The sequence below is a fragment of the Pseudopipra pipra genome, chromosome 3, assembly GCF_036250125.1.
Source record: "Pseudopipra pipra isolate bDixPip1 chromosome 3, bDixPip1.hap1, whole genome shotgun sequence".
In the NCBI taxonomy this organism is placed as follows: Eukaryota; Metazoa; Chordata; class Aves; order Passeriformes; family Pipridae; genus Pseudopipra; species Pseudopipra pipra.
This window is the reverse complement of record NC_087551.1, coordinates 72329475-72352721: the sequence shown is the minus strand read 5'-3', so window position 1 is coordinate 72352721 and position 23247 is coordinate 72329475. Positions and strand designations below refer to the sequence as shown.

The following is a 23247-nucleotide window of genomic DNA, read 5'->3' as shown; positions in this document are numbered from 1 at the left end:
TAACTGTTATCAAATATCAGGTCCATCCAAACACAGTCCTACTGTCTTTCAGCTCTTCCAAATGAATTCATCAACAGAATCAGGAGAACAGTTTAACTGTCCTGACAAAGACACTCACACAGAGAGCCAAAGTGTGAGCCTGTGCGAGGCTGCAGGACTGGCATTTTAACACACTCATAAACAGAAGGCAATTGCTAACTGGATAACTATGTCTGTGCTCATCTCACACACATCTCATCATGGTGCTCCCGTTGTTTTCAAACAATATAAACTCCCTACACTGGAACAGCAGGATCCCTAGATGTTTTACAAAAAGTTTTCTGCTGAATTTCTACCTATATTCAGCCTTTCACTGCCCAGTCATCCGCCAGTAAAGGCACCACTTAATGTGCCAACAGAACAAGTAAAGACAACCAAACTCACATACAGACATAAAACCAGCCTAAGTCCTTCAACTCAAGATCAAAACAGGCTGCAAGAAGCAACTTCAGCTGCATCTGATCATAAATCAAAGAAGCCTTCTGGATGCTTGATTTTTTTAACAGCAAAATTTTGTACTACATCACTGTGAGAATCGAGGCTACCTTACTCTTTTAAGACTTGGCTGTAAAGCATCACACATTTGAAGACTGGAAACCAAATGAGCCGAATTAAATATACAGCACAGGACAATCTCATTCTCCTCCCAGCCCAGTAAAAACACTGCTCCCCTTGCTCTTCACATATACTGATGCCTCAAACCACCAGCCATAAAGTGCTGTAATGTTTCTCCAACAAACATAGACCAAGTCGTTTAAAGCATCTGCAGTTGTAAGAAGATGTTCAATGCTTCTGAAAGTCTGGGCTACCTACTTAATTACCTAAATTACAACCCAGGAACCTAAATCTACCCACCTCCACTTTTTTAGTAAGCTGTTTTTAATACCTCAGAGCCTTTATATGAATGCATTCAAACTTCACTTGCTACTCAGAAACAATGACTGCAGCTCCCCTAACGTACTGGAAAACAACAGAAACCTGCAGAACTTCTCTGTCACAATGGTATTTTAAAGCTGACAGAAATAGACTGCAAAGTGACACAAGGACAGATTTTGACACTGGCTCTGAATTTCAACTGTGGAGCCTGCTTGAGAATGAACAAAAAAAGGCAGACAGGCAGCGTTACAAGCTGTAATGTAAAGTGTTTATCTACAGGTAACACTAGGAAGGCAAATATCCAAAATGTCATAAACAACATTGCTGTAACTTTTAGATCAATTCTTTAGTCTTAGCATCTACTGTTGTCAAATAATACTGAAGAGTGAAGAAAAAAAGCTGCAGACCAACAAATGAACAAATAATTACCACTTCTTATCTTCTGCTACTTCAGAGAGCCAAAAATTCATTTTGAAAGTACAGTATCAGACCTCTAAAACTCTAACTTAGGGTTATATCTACTAAGGATTAATATAGCACAAGACTATATAGTCATATGCTTAAGACTTCAATGCAAAGACATGTATTAGTATCAGGAGTTAAAAAAACAACCAACATAGTCAAATAATTTTGGAAATCTTGGGTAAATAGCCCAAGATGGAAATGAAATGAAAGCTTTATGGAACATAAGACAAAACATTAAAAGAGTATTTTTTTAATATCCAGTAGTTTGTCCATCATATGGATTTAGATTTACCAAACCAAGAATTTGAAAACTCAGCTGATTGTGAACTCAAGCCTATTTGCTGTCCAAACAGGAGGGGGGGGGAATAAACAAACAAACAAAAACACAACCAAAAATAGACAAACAAAAAAACCCTCGGTCACACTTTAACATTACATCTATCCAAAATTAGGATTGTTAACAACAAAGCCTGTTAATTTTTTTTTTTTTGCATGAATTTGATAGAAAGTTAAGATAAAACATTTTGGGTTTAGGTCAGAAAATGCAAATTCTCAGAACATAAACGAGGTAGCTTACTCTAAGATTTTGCTATGCTCACAACATCTTTATGCAAACAGCCAGACTTCTGAAAGTCATTCCCAAAAGATTTAATCTCCAAATATTCAGACACAGAGATGACTTTAAAACAAATGGTGATTTTATGTATACCCACATAACATTCACAGAAGACAGACACGGCAGAAAAGTTTAAAGCAGTTGGCTCTAGTATGAGAACCAGTCAGCCAAGCTGATACGGGACAGTGCCAAGTGTCCCACTCACATCATTATCCACTTTATTGAGATTATTCATACCCCACAGATTTACTGGTCAACATTACTCAAGTTAGCTTCTTAAATCTTTGCCTGAGTATGTTTGTATAACTTTACAGTTAATTAAATTTTACAGTCCATCATTTATGTAGATAGATTTTGTGAGTCTAAAGGAAAAAAAATAAAATTCAAGCTAATTTTTTTTTAATTATACCTGCAGAATTTTTAACTACTTTTCTATGGTCTTGTAGTACATGAGCCGCATAGAGAATTTAGGCAATCAATAATTCTTTTGCTTTTGTCAGCTGAAGACAAACTACTATAGCTAACATAGCTGAGTTAATTACAGCTTAAGTTACCAATTTCACTTTTTGCAATGCCACGGGAGCGAATGGGAAGATAAGTATAAAAAAATATGTATATCGATACGCTCCTTGTAGCAACTATAATTTAATTGTATTGACTACAGAAATTTGTTAGTCACTTTAGTCACTTTCTGCAGAATGAAAATATTACGTTTTCCTAGAATAGTCAACAAACTATTCACGCAGTGAGAAACACTCCCAGGTACGCTCGACTTGATAGCAGCGGGGCTGCGCTGCGGCGATGGAACTTCAGCTGCGTTTGGGCTCGCTCTCCCTTCTGGTCACATCGCTCACAGGTGCGCCGAGAGTCGAAATTGAGGGGGGCAACCGCAGCTGCCACCCCGCAGCCCTGCTTTGCGCTCCGAAGCTTCATTTTAGCCCACAACGTGCGAACGCCAAATCCACCATTCATACAAAACAATTGTGAAAGTAATAAAAAATTGAGGAGTACCAAGCAAACCCTCCTTTTTCCCCCCAGAGGGCCATTTCCAAAGCTGCAACCCCGCCAAGGGCCATCGCCCGGCCGTGCTTTCCCGGGGCTGTGACCGAGCGGGCAGGACTGCCCGGCAGCCGCGCCCGCAGCCCGGCACGGCGGGACCCGAGTGCCCGGGAGGGGAACGCGGAGACTGGGGCAGGACGGCGCGTTCTCCCCCGTCGCCGGGTAGCTCAAGAGCAAAGCTCGGCGCCCGCCCCTCCTGCCACCGGTGGAGAAGGGCCCCGGGGGCGGAGGGACCCCACGGCGCTGCTCCCCACCGTCACCCCCGCGCTCCCGGTGCCGCCGGCGCAGGGAGTCAGGAGCGCCCCTTACCTGCCTCGCGTCCTGGGAAAAGTTTCCCGGCCGCCCGGGACAGGACAGGGACAGCCTGGAGCTGCCGCTCCTCGGCGCTGCCGGCAGCGCGTCCCGCGACGGGCACGGAGCCGCGGCCGTGACTAAAATAGGCAGCGGCGGCGGGAGCTGCGGGCGGCGCCAGAGCCGGGCGGGCACCGACACCGACACCGAGCGGCCGCAGCGCGCAGGCGCCTCCGCCCGCCCCGGGGGGCTGCGGGCGGGGCGGGGGCGGGAGCGGCTCCGAGCCCCGCGGGGCTGCGAGCATCGCCCCGGGCCCCCCCGCCTGTGTCGGGGCCTGTGCGTACCGAGCAGTGTCTGACCGAGGCGCCTAAACCAGGTGGGGAGAGCCACCCCGCAGAGGTGCAGCCGTGCGCTGCACGGTGAGCCCCGCGCTGCACGGTGAGCCCCGCGCCCGGGCAGCCTGCCCGGCTGTTGAGTGGTTAAAATTAGAAGAGCTGAATTCTCCCCTAAACGTGTGGCAAGCAGTATTGCCCCTACATGGAGCCACAGCAGCCCTTATAAAACTGCTCTTCTCAACTTGGCACCTGCGGTGGTTCTTTGTCACGAGCATGATGTTTCAGAGATGTCACCAAGTTTGCTCGTGTGGCAGTTTGACAGCTCCCAGAAACGACGTGCCTCCAAAGAGGGACGCTTGTGTCCCTGCACGTCGGCAGACGGGTCCGCGGATGTCCTGTCTTGCCCCCTCCTGGACCACCGGTCTTGCAGGGCAGGCAAAATAGTCACCGAGCCTGCCCTCATCCCCAGGAGGTTGATGAGTAGCATCCAGTGATGAAAGACATTCCAGATACAGCCTATGGGCAGCCCATCCCATCCCAAAATCTGACTGTCAATGGTAAATTAGGACTGCAAAGCCAGAAAAACCCTTTCAGTACATTCTGATGAGCTAGCTACAAAGTGGGGTTATTTTTTCAGCAACCAAGAACATATGGTCAGTATTATACCTAAATATATCTTTAAAAGTATACAGAATCCCAATTAACTTTTGAAGTAACTGTTTATACATGTACACATCAACATGTGTCCCAGGAGGCTCTACCTTTGGTTGTTCTTGGCTTTACACCTTGGAGAAGAGATCTGGATCTTTCCAGGTATGCGTGCATATGAACAGGGGTTTTTTGAATCTTGCTGCCTGATCTGATTTTCAAAAATATATTATGAAATGATTATAAAGGACTTGATTTGGGACTATGTTTCCTCTGACTGGCCAGCCATTTTTATGGATGTACTTGCTCTTTCCCGAGATATGCAGAAGAGTAAAAGAGCTGGAAAAAGGGTAGGAAGAGTGAGTCAGGATAGCATGGCTACAGGAATGGTCACAAGTGATTGCATCTAGCACGTGTTTGAGATTGACAGTATTCAGCTATGCTTGCTGGAGCAAAGCCAAGTAGCTTCCAAAAGCAGCACAAAGCAGAGCTCCTATCCCAATCTAAACCGGCATGTAAGCATTTTCTAGCACAGTACTGAACATTATGCGTTGGAGAAGCACAGTTTGTTGTATCTTCCATCAAGTCTTTGTACTTCTCTGATTACCCTCCAGGTCTTCTCTAATTTTGGGCAAAGCCTTGGTGGTAAACAGCATCTGCTTAGCTCAATGCAAAAAATGTTAGTTAGGAAAGCTTGGCAATGAACTAGTATTTGCAGCCATGTGAGGGTGTAGAACTTTGTCCTGACTGCAGCTAGTCTCTTGGGATCTTTATATTTCAGTATATTTGTGATTAAATGCCATTTCCGCTCTGTAGCAGAGCAGTAAGAACCAAGACTACATTTACTAATGTAAATGGTGGTATCTAGTACAGCTGTCAGTAGAAAGAGCAAAATGAGTGAGGATCTGAGAGCTGCCCCTATATGCTGTCTCTCCAGGAGGAGCATAAGCAGATGGAGCATGTAGACATGGCTTTGATGGACTCTACCCACTTCTAGAAAAAAACTTTTAATAGAATCACTGGCATTATTTTATATAGGTAATAACACATAGTCCTAGGCAGATATTAATGGCCATGATTTTATATAACCTTTAGTTATACAATAAGACTAGATAATATTATCTATAGTTATACAGATAACAAACTTTCTCCAAGTAAAATATATTAAGTAGAGTTTCTCCTCTAAAAACAAGGTCTCATGTACCATGAGAGAATAGGCTGGTTTAATTAAATTAGTTTAATGTCCTACTGTTAAACCACAATAAAGACTGGCTTAACCTCCTATCTTTGTCAATAAAGTTCAAGTTCATTGAAGTGTGCTAATATAAATTACTCTGTCAGAGGAAAGAAATAAAAACTGTTTGAATTTACATGGAATTGGCTTCAAAAAGACAGATCAATTTTTAGAGGCTTTCTCTCTTTCTTCTGCTATTAAAGTCTTGATAGCTTAAGTACTTTCTCAAATTATTTAGTTATTTTCCACAGTAGAAAATGTCACATGGGTGTTACAAATTGCTCAGTCTTGTTCCTTATCTCTAGCAACCAGCTTTGTGATCCTCAGCAGTTATACCCTGACCTCTTGCAGCCTGCCTGTTCTCCTGTATTTCAGGGAAAATATCATCCTGTTGATGATGCAGGGAGGTGTTGGAGGTATCAGGCAGGAGTTCAGAAGCACAGCTGAGACCAGAACCTCCCTCTCCTGCCTCTCAGTTTAGCCTAGCTGAGCATTGGAAGACTTTACTAAGAGGATGATAAAGTAACTTTTTGTAAAATTGCAAGTGCTCTGCCTCTTCCAAATGAGAGCCTGATTCCGTAGCCTTTTTTAGACAAAGTTTTCACTAAAGAGAAAAAATACTTTGTATTCAGGATCCCAGATGTGCCAGGATGACAGGGCTATTTTCAGACAATGGCAAGATCTATGAAACATTTCCATTTATAGTTTCAGGAAGCGTATTCAGCATCTACTCTAAACTAATCTTTTAAACTCCCTCTATAGACAATATAAGGGGGCTCCGTTGGAAAGTAATTAATCCTGTGTGTATTTGACAACTGTCTGGAGTGGGACAAAATACACTGGCAAATCCCATCCCAGTTGCTGAAATTATTTGTCATATAACTGAAAAATTACACATATTTTCCACAGAAAATTTATTTATATGGATTTTGCTTGAAAGCATCCTCAAGAATTATGTTTTCTTAGAAGGAAGTTTGTATGGCAGAGATTGTGAATGACAAATACTCTCTTGGCTTTCTAATATTCTGGAGGTTTATTTAAAAGGAATATGTGCATTCCATGCATTTTTAACTCAAGCCTCCAACAGACACTTTCTGATGTATTATCAGGCAATTTCCAGTGCAACACCTGCAGGGAGTGTGTCTCCTGTTAATACAAGACAGGCTGTCCTCTTGTTTGAATCCGAGGTATAAAACACCATATCCCAGGGCTTCCAGATATTTGATTCAATAGTATAGTAAATGATTGTTGCAAACTTAGAGCCAGGAGCCAACTTTCTTCTAAAATAATCTGTCTAAGCATGCAAGTTTTAACAGAAGCACTGGTTGTTGTAGATGTTTGTCCAACGGGTACATGATCCTGAGGCATAAGGACAGAGTAAAATTGTTTGCTATTAAAATTATCTAAACTGTACAGAGTAAACAATTTATTCAATCACACTGAACAATTATCCCTGTTCCCAAATTATGCATGAGCAGTTCCCTGCTGACACTTTATTTTGTATGTTCATTATTTGAAATTGCTCAGTGAACGATTTCTATGAACTGCTTGCAAGTGATTTTTCTGGGACTTGATGGAAGGGCCTGATCTGCTTGCTCTAGCTCTACTTAAATCACATGATTCCCCCCCAAAATAGGAGAGCTGATATAAAACAGGTTGGATTCCCTAAAGCAGGGTCATGATGCGCTTGTCACTGCCCTGCCAGGGCAGCTTGCTAACCGCATTGGGGAATAGCGGGGAGCCTGTCCTCTGGGGGTTGGCTTCTTTCTGGAAATACAGGAATACCAGAGATGCGTTTTGACTACATTGCTTGTCTGGAACTCAAATTGCTATCAACATGTCGCTCTCTGTGAATGTGAGGCAGCTCTTGCTTCACACAAAACTGAAAGACAAGTAATAGAGCCATGCTTTTGCATTGCATCTGTCCTCTCATCGGGTGACAGCCCATTTTTTAGGGGTCCCTGCTACAGCAGATTTGGCAGCACTGGGTGAACTGACTGTGATTTTTCTGTTCCCTTTTTGGACAACTTCCACGCATAAAGAAAGTTCAAAATGATCATGCAGAGATATCTGTGCTAATCCTGAAATAAATCCATTTCAACTGCAGTTCTCAAAGTTCTCTCTGCAGAGATCCTTGTGAATTTATATGGGTCTGTGTGACTGTCTTTATAAACCAAAGGAATTGCGAATATTGTTGGAGGACAAATGCACGCATGCTTTTGGGTGTTGGTACAATGACAATTAATGTTCTGTTGCAGTATTAGTCCTTTTTGGCTCTACATTTCGATATTCATTGGTGGCTATTTTTGAGAAGCAAAGGCTAGGATTGAATCTCCAGGACATTGCATATTAGCACCATTATTAACAATTTTGTAGGAATTTTTAAAATTATTGATAAGGATTTAGAATTTTATTTAAAGATTAGAAAAGGAACAACATTAGAAATTAGAAAAAATTATTAGAAATTAGAAAAAATTAGAAAAAATAACAAGTGTTTAACACATCCAAAAGGACAGACAGAACTGAAAAAAAAATCTAACTTAAAAACTTGAAGAAGGAGGACAAAGAGAAGTAGGGGGAGGCAGAAGATGAGTCTAAGGAATTATTTAAACAAGTGACAGAGAAAGCATGTAGGATTTGAGAGTGAAAACACTCCACAGTCTGAGGGGGAAGAAAAGGTAAATAGATTAGCTCAGAAGAACTTTGTATAGGCATGAGGTAGCTTTTATAGATACAATTTTTTTCTTTTCAAAAATACACAGAGAACAAGACTGGGGAGAAAAACACCAAGGAACACACTGGGGAAGAAAGTAAGCCAAAAGAAATATTAGGAACAAAAGTTTGAGAGCAAAAAGCAAACCAGGAATGCACAAGTTTGGTCCAAATGCACAGAAATGGGTTGATCTAGGCTAACCAAGCAGGAGCATTTTATGCACTTGATCAGATTAGCAGTCCTAAATAAGAGACTTTGAAATACTCCTTGTTTTAAGCATAAACCTCAAGGTGATAATAAGCACCCAATTTTTTAATTCATTGCCTCCTCCACCGTTTCTGAAGAGTCAGCACCAAACAATTGCTAAGAAGTGTCTGGTCTGCCATCTATGCTGCCTGATGCCAGACTTCAACTGTGGATATCATGAAGCACTGTCAACATGTTCTGAGTTACAGCATGCCACCTACCCTGATCTTTGAGAGCAAAGGTAAACACAAATGCAAAAAAAAAATAATTGGGAATCCTTCTAATTTCAATGAATAAATAAGACCAGTCTTCTGAGTAATGTTTATTATACTTTTTCATTCTGTAAAGAAAAAAGCAACAAACAAAACCCTATTATATAGGGTTAAAAACAGGGATACAGACTGCAATAAACATACATATATTTAAGATTATTGCTTTTGCATGTAGCTTAAGTACATATACCACTGTATAAAGCAGTTTCAGACCTAAAATGGCAACAAAAATGGTAAACAAAAAGGTACTAATAATTTGTAAAATAAAAACCAATATAAAATGTTTTATGTATCAGTATTTATTGTATTTTTTTCTACTCGTACTTACTCATTAATTCTTTAAATAATGAACATATATACTGAAAGGACACTATGCTTTTGAAAAGCTGTAACTGAACAAGAAAATGGAGATCCAGTGAGAAACAGAGCATAGTCCTGAATGTATAATTCCTTCTTAAGAAGTACTCCATTCCCCTCAGTAGGAAGATCTGCTTCAGAATATCATCTGAGAGGACATGACCTTTCTGTAAATGAAAACAGGATAGTTTTTCTTCATACTCAAAATATTTTATCTAAGCTAAAATTCTTAGTAAAATAGAATAGCTACTACAACAGAATTCAGTGAAAGTTTTAAAGATTTTAATGTGAGAGAGTAAGATGAATGAAGCACAATAAGGATTTCCAGCACAACAGCTGTTTTATAGAAACTGCTGATACTCATGCCTGTGTATCCTGGCAGAAGTGAACTGGCTTGCCTCACTTTTGTTATGGAGTAAGTTATTTTTCATTTACCCTCATGTGAGAGAATGCCTATGGGAAGATACAGGGTCACACCTAATGTGTTTTAAAGTCATCCCATATCTTACCTGCCAGTATCCCACCCTTGTAGACATGTCCCTGCAGTTGGGCCCTGGAAGTCCAAGCCCAGCACTGGGTATCTACATTGTCCTGTACTCTTATTAGGAGTCCCTAAAACCTACACATGGGAAACACTACACCTATATGTGTGCTTCATCTCCACTGAGCCCAGACTCCTGCAGGCTGCTTGGGATCATCCTGCTAGAATCCCTGCCTGGGGACAGGGACCTGCTCACCTTCTTTTACAGATCTGAGATGCTTTAATGCTTGCCTATGATGGGCAGTTCCTATAGAAGGTGATGGTGGTGCCCACTTCTATACAATGACATAGTTAGAGCATTTATCCATCAAATGGGATTTTTGGCTTCAGTGTCTTTCTTATCCTAATGGACCTTACTCACAGAAAATTATTATATTCCCCTATATACTACATGATATAGTTTCAGACAAGTTTGGATGGAGAGTAACCATTAGATACAATGAAAATGATGAGATTCACTGCTGAAATATTTACCACTATTATTTTATTGCAATTGTTTATTTATATGACTTTGGTGTCTGAGTTCTTGATCATGTATCTTTTATCATCCTTCATCTTCAAAACCCCACTCAGGCAGTGAAATAGTCCTGCCCTCACGATGTACCATCAATCCCTCTAATTAGGAGCTGCAGTGGAACTGACAACTAAAAAAAAATTGCCTGTGAATCCACAGCAGAAGAGTAACTGCTATAAAATCCTTCTGCTCCCACAAGCTTTTGAGAATGTCCCATCTTTTTTTCCAGTCCAGAACAATATTTAACAACATTTGTAGCTTGCAGAGTGATGATTTGGGTCCAAACCTTCTGCTGGCAGAACCCCCTGCAAAGCTACCCTCTAGGAGGGCATTGCTAGCCATGGTTTGGGACATGACCCAAAATCTAGAGCTCAAAGATGACATGTTTGAGCTGCCTTTCTCCTACACGCTCCTGCTGATGAAGCTCAACCTACACGGTTTGATTCATCAGCATGAGGTGGCTTGATTCACATGTCAAGTTCAATTAACTCTTTTGATTCCCAGAGAAGCAGAATTACAGTAAGCAGAAACTGAAGGGACACAAAAATCTACAAGAAAGGAAAGTTAATGTGAATTAGACAAACATAAAAAAAAGGGTGTTCTCCCTTGAGACCTCTGAACCTATTATATTTTAATGCATATTAATGTAAACAAAGTAAGTATTTTCAAGAGGGATTAACAAATCAGCTTAAATATGGTATTTATTTTGTTATATAGTAAAAAAATTCTGTCATACAGCAACACTCTAGGGAGGAAAAATATGCATTCAATTATTACAGGAGTAGAAAGAAAAATACTTAATCTGTTCACATCTGAATTCACCAAATAGATACTATTTTTTCCCTTTTCTATTTAAACAGTTTTCTTCTATGTAAATAGCTGCAGATTTGTTTCACTTTTAACACATGGTTTGCAATACCTGTTTATATGATCAATACAATACTGTCTTTTAATTTCTCATATACATTGAGACCAAATATGTCTTATATTTATCATTTACAATAAGCAAAATCTTTTAAACACTTTTTTTCCCTGAAAATGCAGTATCAACATATTATTTAATTACTACAAGCATATACCTTTTCTGTGGTATAGCAAAACTATGCATTTTCATCCAATCATGTATGCAGCTTTCCCAGCTTTATCCTAGCACAGAACATATCTCTATATGTATAGTTTGCCATAATTCTTTCCATCACTGAGTTTCCTTTGAACACTGTCATACTTGCTGGGCAATTAATTCTTGAAAATACAGAACCTCGATGGCCCTCCTCAGTCACCAAGTCCAGCCTCTGTTATCACAGGCAACTGAATAAAATAATCTTTTTCATTAAGCACTTAAAATTTGCCTTGCAAAAATTATTAACTATAACAGTACATTGGGGTATGTCCGCTCTGGTTATTCTGTAGTTTGTGTAGTTTTGAGTGGAATTGCATGATGAAAAGTGTTAGCTGTACTTACCCTACTAATAGTTAAGAAACTACTACATAATGAAAGAATTGCAGGGTCAGTTCCATGCCCCTAAATAGGTAAGACTTGCTTTGAAATTCTCACTATACATTGCTGCATCCAACAAATTAATTTGCCACAAGCCCGATTTAAAATAAACCTCTCCTGGACAAAACCTGTATGAAGTTGAGTGCTCTCTTCCTGTCCCCTACCTCCCCATCCTGTTTTGGACCGTCCTAGGCCATATGTTTTCCTGGCTTGTGCAGTAAATTTGAACCCTTCTGCAGGCTGTAAGGGCTATTCCAACACGATGTCCACAATTATAAAAAGTCTGGAAGATAAACTGATGCTGATGAATGAGTAAAGCATCATGTGCACCAGATTCTGCCACTCTTACCTACAGTAGTATACAAATCTAAACATAACCCCACAAAAGGTTATGGAACTGGTAAAAATGTAAAATGTGAGTAAAGGGGAATCACTGCATAACAAGAAAAGGATTCATTGACAGCAACATGGATTTAAGTATCCATTTGCTTAAACCGATTATGAAGGAGGCTGATCACCTCACTGATAATTATTCCTGAGTAGTAACAGGGGCTTAAATTGGATGATGCTCAAGTCAGAACTCCATCCTAGCTCCAAATGTTTACTAACCTATAAATAATAATAGAATCATAGAACAGTCTGGGTTGGAAGGGACCTTTAAAGGCCATCTAGTCCAAGCCCCTTGAATAAGCAGAGATCTCTTCAAATAGACCAGGTTGCTCAGATTTTGAATTTGAATGTTCCCAGGGACAAGGCATCCACCATCTCTCTGGGCAGTCTGTTTCAGTGTTACAACACAGTCGTCATAAAAAGATTCTTCCTTCTATCTAATCTGAATCTACCCTCCTTGAGTTTAAAGCCAGTACCTCTTGTCCTATCGCAACAAGCCCTGCTATAAAAATTCTGTCCTCATCTTCCTTATTAAGCCCCCTTTAGTTACTGAAAGGCTGCAATAAGGTGTCCCTGGAGACTTCTTTTCTCCAGGCTGAGCAATCCCAACTCCCTAATGACTGGATGTATAGGATATCACAAAAGCTTGTCTGATTTCACTGACATCAGTCTTGAGTCTTCACTCAGGTAGATTAAACAGCCCTCCGAAAACACTGGTTTACGAGATGCATACCAGAGAGTATTTTACAGTATGTTTTAGAAATGCTGTCCAGATTAAAAAAAAAATGAAACAGAGGTAGAGCAGGCTTGCTGTCTTGTTTCCAGTCCTTTTGTGTGTACTTATATTATTGTAGATATATATGCCCTGAATTCTACAGCTGAAATGTTCTGCTAGTCATAACTCAAACAGATGCTGGAAAACTAGAAACAATTTTTAAAAGTGACTCAAAGCCCAAAAAGCACAGTAGCAACAGCTAAACAAGATTAGCTAAGAGTATGTTCAGATATTGACTCAGATGTCCTAGTAGAGATTTCTGACAGTAACTGATTTCAGCAGTGAAAAGCATCACAGAGGATTGTGTTTGGAAACCAGGCTGAAACCAAGGCACACACCAGTCACAAAGAAGAAAAAAATTACCAAAAGTATGTCACAAAGCACCAATCACTCCAGAGCAGGTATCTTTCTAAGCAGTATGCTATAGTTTAAATAGAATATAGAAGCTTGATAAAAAAATTGGATGAGCAAGACTCCTTGGTCTTATTTTGAAGGTGAAGATAATCAAATTAGTTAACTTTAGTAGGATCAGAATTTAGTAAAGACAAGTTTTCTTGATTATATGGGCCAAACCTATATATTCAAGAAAACTGAAAATTAATCATTTATATTACACCTAAATCTAGAATAAGATCTCTTTTATGTATATAACATATTTTTATTTTTGTAGATTGTTAACACATGAAACATTGAGTATAAACTTCATATTGGTCCAACATGTGTTATAGCATGAGAAATTTACATATTCTTGTTATTTTATCAGAATGAGGGGTGGGGGGTTATTTTTAAAAGGCCTGTTAAAACACAGTGTAAGGTTTTCAGAGCAACTCGGCCAGCTAAAGCAGAGAGGGATTGTGAGGCACAGCCCAAGTGACAACACCCATGAGAGATGATGCACTTCTTACCCACCTCAGGCACCACTGACAAATAGGACATGATAGCACAATCACAGCACTGAAGTTACATGAGAATACCTGTCCTGAGTCATACCAAGGCCAGGTAGCCTGCTATCCTGTCCCTTAACCATGAAAAGTATAGGAAGAGGGCACACACAGCTGTACATCCTTACTGCACCCTGCCAGGCAATGGCACCGTGTTATCATCTTAACAGGTCTTTAAAAGCCATCAATGAACTCTCTGTTTCCATTTTTTTTTTATTCTGTTTTGACCAGGACAAAGTAGCTCTGTGACTCAGGGACTTCACGCACTAAGTAGTAGATACAGAATACAGTGCATGGAAGGGTTATGAGAATGATTTGGGGATTATCCCATTGCACGCTGTCGTATTTATGTTTGTCAGATTTTCCTCTCTGAGAAAGTAATATAAAGCTAAAAGCAAAACTTGTACAATGTTATCTGCTCTACATTGAAGGTCCTTCAAACAGGAAGTGTTTCATATCACTTCTAATAGCTTTCTTATACATATTGCATGATTATCTTTCAGCATAAGATTGTATCATCATTTTAAGTCCTCCATCAACAACTCACAGTTCTAAACTCATATGTATACCCACATATGAGAAAAACACACAGTGGTCATCCTACCAAACAGGCCAGCAATTTTAAAATATTAAACATACGATCTACTTCCAGATATATCAAGAGGCAATCCATTCTCATTAAATAGTAATGGTTCTTATTTTTTGATTACTGGCTGGCATCAGGGATAGCAGCAGGAAGGTGAGTTAGCAAAGACATTCAGACACTTCTCTCCAAAGGCACAGTGACCTCAAGGGTCGAAACCAACTCTCTCCTACTAAGTATGAGCTGGGGCTCCCTCACACCATTAAAACACTACAGAATTAGGGAGAGAATATCTTTTCAATCAAGAATTTCATAGGCACAGAAAAGTGACTGGAAGCTAAACAAGAATGTTTCAGTTAAAAATTGTATTTATTGCTGCAGCTGTTTTAGTCTCTTCCTACAAATGTAGCTAAAAAGAATATTGTACAACAAACTCCAATGGTTTGGCAGTTGATTGATTATTGTACATGTCACGAAGGGCACCAGCACTGCAGAAGCCTAAGTCCTATAGCATCACATTCTATCAGAAACACTACACAATTGTTTCCCTAAGCTATAGTTGCACCAGTTACAACTGTTCTATTTTTGTAAAGCCAGCAATGACATTTATGTTTGTTTTCACATAATACCTCTTTAGGACAGTCAGAGAGAAACCAATCACTCACAGGATAGAATTTGTTGTTTTCTTTTTTTGGTTTCTTTAAGAATCTTGTTGTGCATTTCGAAATCTTTCACTTCTTTAAGAAACAAACCCAATATGATTGGTCCTTGGTTTTCTGCATTATTCGTGTTAATTGAAACAATGTTCATGTGGCATAAATATGAATGTTATAAGCAAGTTGCTATATTTTGAAGACAACTTGTTTTCATTGACTATTCTGACTATACTTCATTATGGCAAAAATTTTGAGAAAATATAATTACAAATACCGTGGGCTTGCTTTTTAAAAAAAATCCCAAACAACACAACACAGAGGCCACCACAATTGCAATAAAACCTCAACCTGTTATGATTTGTTTTCCTCAAAAAGTAAGAAGATGAAGATCAACAGAAGAATCAACAGAAAGTAAACATATTGCACAGACAGTATAAATGCAGAAGCCAACCTGCTGGCTTGAGAGGGAGAAAATTCAAGCTACGCCAATAAACGTAAATGGCACTTGTCAGTCAAATCTGGCTTGACTGGGTCTTGATCTGCTTCTGCTCTTCTGCTTTGCCACTTTGCATTTTCTTTCATCACTTTGAGGAATGGCTGCAGCAGAATGTTCCTTCCTAGGGCGGTGAGAGGAAGTAGCTGCAGTTTGTAACCCCTGAGGGCTTGCGGCGTGGGGAGCCTCGCTGTAGGTGGTGGGGAGAGACCTGCACTGGAGGGGTCTCTGGCAGTGCAACATGATAGAAGTTTGGTAACCGAATGTCATATCTAAAGCCTTGCCCCACGTGCACCCTGTCATTCAAGGCATACAGTTTTTCAGCAATGTCGCTCCCAATTAAAATTGAGAACAGGCGGGAGATGAAACGGTGTTTAGCAAACAGCAGATAGAGCTTCTTTCTCCTCCAGGCCACATACCGACAATCTGTCTCTGCTGTAAGTGTTACCTATAGAAGAGAAAATTAAAGAGCTAGGTGACAAGGCAGTGATGTTGCCACTGCTCTCCTTGCTCAGAAGGCACCCCCCTCTCTCAGCAGAACCTGCCTACTGCAATTAGAGCCTTTTAATCCAGGCAGAGAGCTCTGGAAGGTCTACTGTAGGCAAAAGACAAGCGAGAAGGGTGACTGGGGATGGACTGAATGATCACATCTGGTTGGCCTTGGTGACAGTATGACTGTGCCCACCTTGTCAGGATGCCCTGCCTCAGCCCTGCACTCCCTGCTCCACTCTTGGCAGCCTCAGCTGGAAAGGCAGGTCTAAAGAAAGCTCTCGACAAATGCCATTTGCCCTTGTGACAGGAGACATCAGATCCCACACAGGCAGGAGACAGCATGTCAGTCAAGTAACAGCAGTGGGGGGGCTCACAGATTAGAGGGGGCAGCCCCGACTGACACAATGTCCTGTGCTGTAACCTGTGCCAAGCTGTGTCACAGGCACGTCTCTCCCTGGCTCATCTCCCATTGAGAAGCCTCTTCAGCACCAGTTTCTATCCACCTCATGCAAATCTGGCTTCTCAGGGCTGGATATTGGCACAGCCAAAGAATGCAAACAGGGCCTACCTCCTGGATTAGCTTTAAGAAAAACCCTATCTGTTGTAACAAGATACAAACAGCTAAACCAGTCCAACAGCTAAAGAGGACTTCACTCCCAAAATTAATAGAATGCCACTTATTTTTATAGCATCCCAAAACTGAATAAATTTATTTCTAAACCAAATAGTACTTGAACAGTTTTTTGTAGTACCAAAAGAAACCCATCAAACAAAAACCCTCATCTTTTACCTGGAAAATTCCCTCTTCTGTGGGCCTCAGTGAATCCCATTCAGGAGAATCCAGAAATTGGAGAGGAAAAATATAATGCAGAAACTCCCCATCAACTGTTACTCTGATCCTACCAAGATAAGACATGTTAATTTGTTAGCACTACCTGTACACCAGCAAGGACTGCAACAAAAATGTGCTGTTTCTACTGTGTGAGGAATTTAAATATAGCTTTGAGAGCACAAAAAAGCAATCAATGGCCAACAGTATCCTAATTATATTTTTAAACCCAACTTGATCAGGCCAATTGAAAGAGAACACAAGACAATCACGCAACTGAAATGGAAATCTTGGCAGGCTTTATTCAAGTCATATTATTCTCTCTGTGGCAGTGCAGTGCAGTCTGTGCAGTGATATGCTAGCTTCGTCATTAAAAGGCCAGCGTGAACTGGAGCAGTGAAAGACCAATGCCTGTAACACAATTTGCCTTGTTCCCCTGAAAACCATGGGATTTACTTCTAGGTTTGGCAAACAGGCACTTTAGAGGGAACAAAGTGGCAAATGCAGGGAGTGGGAAGGAGGAGTTCCCCACGGCATGTAGTAGAGAGGGCTCTCTCCATGTTTAACAGGAATTGCATGGCCACAGGACTGTGTCTGGAGCCAGAAGAACAGCCTGGAGGTATGGGATCTCTATGTGAATGTTGTGGCCTTCTGCAGATGCCACAAAAAGAAAAATTTCCTTTCTACTTTTTAAATAATATTTAAGTTTGAAGGCACACAAGAAGCCCTGCACCAGGTGAAGAAGGGCAGTAGGAACTTCCTGTTAGTTGATTACTAACCAGCTGGGCATGTAGAAGGGTGGATACCTGTCCTATAGTACACCTATGACCAAAAGCAATCTCCATGAGGTACTCCCAACAATGCTCTGAACCAGGGTGTCATTAAGGACAATTGCCTACAATCCATATTGTCCATTGCAAGTAGTCCTAAATCAGCTGAATGTCAAGCTGCCCACAAATTCCATCTGTCCATGCAGCAGGCTATCAAAATTCACCCACAAAGTGTCCCATCAAAGACAGTCCATGGACATCATCCTGGGTATCCCACCTAGTCTTGTGGCAGTCTAGTATTGCATACTGCTTTTCATGCAGTACGAAAGCTAGTATTTCCCTTCAGTAAAGCATCGGCAAAGTTGCCAGAAGGTTTCCCTGTAATTAGGGAATACAAGCAGGTCGATTTATTGCCTCAGGGTCTAACAAAGGGCCACAGTATACAGTAACTGTAGATACAGTTCTGCAAATCTTGACAGGGCTCAACTATGTCCCCTTGTAATGAAAAGGTGCTTTTAAGCCTTTTGCCCTCCCTTACTCCTTTTCTTCTCCCACCTCCTTGAAAGCAACTAAATACAATCTGTATCAATGTCAAGATCTCTATTACACAGAGTTTATCTCAGTATATTCAGTTTCATAACTAACTTTTAGTCCCATTTCAGATTATATAAGTAAAGAAAAATAAGACAGATGCTGTTCTCATCAGCTAGGCAGTAGATAGATAGCAAACCACAGCCTGAAAACTGAAGTACATATTTGTTCCCTTTATCTGCCTAACCTGTTAAGTGCTATGATATAGTGGTCTGGAAAAGAATGACTTCAAATCTTTTTCTTTATGCTATTACAGATTTTGTGCTTAGTGTTTTTATGATAGTGCTATCCTAGACAAGTGTATTTAGCCTATTAATATTTATATGATTTGCATTAATATTTAATCTATTGTATTGGAAAATAAACAAACAATACACAAATCAGGCCTTTTTTTTTTTTTGCTCTCATTTCCAAGGAGTTAAAAATAAAGGTATTTGCAGCATACCTGAACAAACTAATACCAACCTGCCTGATACAAGCAAGGACAGTTTATCAATAGGTGTTTTGCCCTGCATGGCATAACAGTGTTCCTTCTCCAGGGTAATCACTTCTGCATCACAGCACAAGACGATCTTCCTGTACACAGTCAAGGAAATTCCCAGAGGCTGGAACAGAGCACTGTAGAGTTCCTGGAATTCTCTGTCAAAGGCAACACTCCGAACTTGGTAGGTAACATAAATGAACTGGACGAAGCATATAGCAAACAGTATAAAATTCCAGGAGAATATATCAGCAGCACAGATATCCAGCCAAGCCCAAACAGAAGAGCAGAGAAAGCCCAATCCAAGCAGGCTGAAGACATAGAGAAGCCCAAAGAATCCACTTCCACCCATGAAGCCCACAACAAAGAGAATACTGGCTAGGTGGTAGATAGATCCCTCTGCCTCTTGCTTCCAGGTGGTACACGTAGGATGTGCATATATCAAACTTTCCCAAAAACTTGCATTTTCTCCCATGGCTGGAATAATTTGTTGATTCAGCTAAATCTTGGAAATTTTTATTTATGAGATGCAACTAGTGAGCTCCTTTGATTTTCCATTCTTGCGAACTCTGTTCCATGATCATATAACATCAGGGTCTCTTTTGGTAGTGAGGTTGTGCTTAGGATATCCAGCAACTAGGCAGTTAATGTTCTCCATGCTATTTCTCATCAGTTCATGCATTGTTTTGACTTTGGTCATGTCATCTGTAGCTTCATCTGATCTGGACAAGTGAAGAAAAGACTAATTACTTATAAAATTATTTTCATCAGCTAGCCTCTATCAAAGTTTTTACTGTCTAAAACCACAGACTACATTACAGTCTTCCAATTCCCCTTGCAGCTCTGTGATTTCAGGATCAAACCTTAATATTCATTCAACTGAAGATCATATTCCTGTATCTATGAACCCTTTCACAACCATTGAAATGAACCCATGTAAACCTGTACTTGTATTCACAACATTCTGTGACAAGCCTTTGCACAGCCCCACTGTTGACAAGGTAGTTGCATTTGTTGGTCCTGAAACTGCCCCCTGAGAGCCTTATTTAACATTCTACCAAGCTCTTTAACAAGAAGAGACAGTGAACTCTTTTTCCTTGTTCACCTCCTCCATCTCACTCTGGATTTCAGTCCAACCACTCTCACTAATGTGTTGAGCAAGGCTGCTCTCTGTTCCTGGAGACAACAGACTACATCCCCAAACACTACAGTATGGGAAACCCAAGTATCACAGGGGATGGTCTTTTCTACTCCAAGGTTTTTGCCTGAAAAACCTGTCATATATAAGAAAGACTATAAAGCTTAAAAGCATCTCTATACAGATCATGTTATTAGAGGTAATTTAGTAAGTAGTCCTGCAAAATATTACTCAAAGGACATTTACAAAGCAATTTTATAACATTCAAAGTTTTACCTCATATAATTTCATGCCATGGACCACATAATTTTTTTTGTTCAACAAGTTATTTGTTTTCATATGATAATGATTATATTTCATATATTTCATATAATAATTGCTAAGAATTTGAAAAGGAAAACACACAACCAATAAACATGAGAAAAAAACAAAATAAGTTTAAAAAAATCAAAACCAGCTTTCTATGTCTGTCTTTTAAAATAAAAATACATGCTTCAATGTGAGATTACAAATGGTAGAAATTGCAAATCCAGTATCTCTCAGTGGTGTCATCAAGATTGAAAACCTCCAAAGTCTTTAAGTGTCTGGTTCTTTTCCTGGTAAAAGAGCAGGGAAGCTAAGAAATATCTTGCCATCTACATTATTACGTTCTCAAGAATATCAAAGCTCAGGGTTTTTTTTTATTTTTTCCCCAAGAGCCACATTACAGGCCTGTATCTCTTCTGTAGAGGAATTGGCTGAAGACCTCTGGACTCTAATTGAGGAAGTAAAAAGTGACCACAAAAAACTCAGAGAGGAGTTTAGGGAGAGCATTGTCTATGTCATGCCAGTGCAAACTGGAGACCCTGCTATTTAGACAGGCTACGGAGAGAGGATACACCACATGGGGCAACCTGTGGTCCTTTTTACGCAAATATGGGGAAGACATGAGGAGATGGGATGGAAAACTCACCTCTGCTTTATCAGCATGGGTATAGGAGTTAAAGGGAAAAATGACCATCAGAGGCACTTTCTAAAGGATGGATGTAGCTCCAGTCTCCTGTAGGCAAGCCCCTAGACAGAATCAGATCCTCTGGAAGGGACCTCCCATTTGTATTCAAGGGAGAAAGCCGTGACTACCAAGACCAGCATTAGAGAGGCCCTGCCTCTAGCCAGGTAGAGGCATGGGATAACCATGTCTATTGGATGGCCTGGCACATCAGACCCACAAGAATACAAAGCTTTGGTTGATACTGGTGCACTATGAACTCTAATGCATTTTTCCCTCACTGGGTCCTCCTTGCATTATCATTTATTTCTCTCTGAATTTGGGGAAGGGAATATTTAAAAGAAAGGAAGAGGGTTCATCTCATTAGAGATCTCGCCTCCTGGAATATATATTGTCATTAAACAAAGACAGCACCTCTTCTTAATCAAGAAATTATTCTAATATTTGTGAGCTAAAAATTGGTGGTAATTTTTATTATCAGGTATTATGTAGAACAGAGACAATAATAGGTATGGACCTAAGGACAATAAAATTTCTAATTTTGATGGGTATTTAGTGCTAGATAAGGCCTCTCACATTTTTCTTTATAATTCCTACAAGTCCAAAATTTAAATTCTTGAGGGCTTCAGAACAGTCACTCTAATTAAGCTATTCATCTACTGCAAGCAAGGCTGGGGGGGGAGAAAAATCCTCCAAATCAAAAAAACAAAGAGCTGTGATAGCAACTCAGTTATCCTCCATAGCAGCACAACACTGCCAAGTTTGTAAGTCCTGGCTGTGGTGAATAGTTATTGCTACAAGTTCATTTGATGGTGATGATCGAATGAGCAGGAAACTGCATTTAAAGCAGGTTATCTGGATTATAAACCTGAAGAACTGTATCTTCCCAAGTACACATTGAGTACTTTCTACTCTGTCCCCTGCCTATGGAGAAGAAGGAGCACCACGCACAGCACAGTGTCTGCCATATTCAGAATAACATTGACACATTGACATCTGTAGGCTGCCAAAATCAGAGGTTCATTCAAGATGAGTCCTCACAGCTTGGGAAGGAGCTGTGCCCTGCCAACTGAGATGCTTCAGAGTGTTTTGCCCCACCACACATCCCACCTTCTTCATTAAGAGCAGATGAAGTGATGCAAAAAATCAGCCCAGGCTAGAGATGGGAGCGATGTACAGTGGCATGGACTCCTTTTAAATAAACAACAGCTGGAAGGACTAAGCTGTCATCAGAAAGTGTTAAAATCAACGAGTTTGCTGGAGCTTCAAAGCAGTAAATGGAGTATTTCACTTATACTCTCCCAAATAAATACCTGCCAGCAACTTAAAACGTCATATAAGTAATATACAAAACCAGTCAAAACAGAATGAATTTATATTGTAATTTAAATGCACATAGTACAACCTTCCCCTCCTCAAATGGGTATTTCCCTCATACATTGTAGTATTCCCACAAAGAATTACCAATTATGTACATCTTTTATTTGCTTGAGAACTGTGTACTTTACTCCGTTTTTGTCACTGATGACCCAAATTCAACTCTGAGAAGCTTTGAGTGTTAGTTACTGTGTCTGGATCACAATAATTCCTGTGAAAAATAAACCCTAAAAGCCCTTAGGCTACCAGCAGTTCTCTCTTCGGTCTTCTTAATTAAGTCAAAAGTAAAACTATTCAAAGTTTGAATACTCTATTCTTTAGTTGCCTTATCCCAAGTATTCAGAAAGAAAGCCCTCAGCACTTTCACACTGCACATGTTGACAGGCTATAGAGCTGTACATGCTAATTGTGTAACCAGTACAGATGAATTGTTTGCTACAGGTTTGGAAGCAAAGAAAGATTTTCCTTTACAGCATATACATTTTCATGCACAAAATGAGATTATGCTAGATTTAGCAGGATTTGTCTCACTGGTTTTAGCCACTACAGTGTGTATGTTTATACATGAGCTAGTGGACACAGCCTGGCTCAACAGCTCAGCAACTCCACCAGGAACAAGGCAGTCCCTCCAGCCAAGGGGGGGGCCCTCCTGGCCTTGACACCCCCCCCTTCCAAAGGGATGAGCTCTGAGCACCCCCTGTAGGCTGGCAAATTACATCTGGTCTAGCAATCTTTTAGATTATAAAAAGAAACTGCTGCTTAATTTTAGCAAGTAGTTTTACATGCAATGTAAACACATGTATCAATTAACGTACCCCTTCCTTCCATTGCCCCTACATCTCTGAAATCCCCTCTGTGGCCCTACTGACACCTACTGCTCTTGAGGCTTCCTTATGTATCATGCTTTTTCCAAGTTACTTTCCTTCTGCAGTTGTCATTTGGGGTTAGACACCCAAAGGGACCAAGACAACCAAACTCTTAATTGCAATGCCTAACTCAGTGCACAGAGGAGCTGTGCACCTACAGAGAGCTATGGCTA

The 23247-nt window shown here is 40.4% G+C and overlaps 1 protein-coding gene across 3 annotated transcripts in view; it reads right to left on the bottom strand.

The window, feature by feature from the left end:
- POPDC3 (popeye domain containing 3) overlaps positions 1-23247 on the bottom strand; it is a 30502-nt gene that overhangs the window by 2030 nt on the left and 5225 nt on the right. For 2 of the 3 annotated variants that reach the window (XM_064649871.1, XM_064649869.1), the window contains exons 2-4: positions 18690-19427; positions 16825-16933; positions 15501-15990 (exon numbers count right to left, since the gene is read on the bottom strand). In XM_064649871.1, the coding sequence (XP_064505941.1) occupies positions 15667-15990; positions 16825-16933; positions 18690-19180 (924 nt within the window). In that variant the 5' untranslated portion in view covers positions 19181-19427 and the 3' untranslated portion in view covers positions 15501-15666. Of the gene's footprint in view, positions 1-8831; positions 9319-15500; positions 15991-16824; positions 16934-18689; positions 19428-23247 lie in introns of those variants that run through there. The other variant, XM_064649870.1, reaches the window with a different exon arrangement.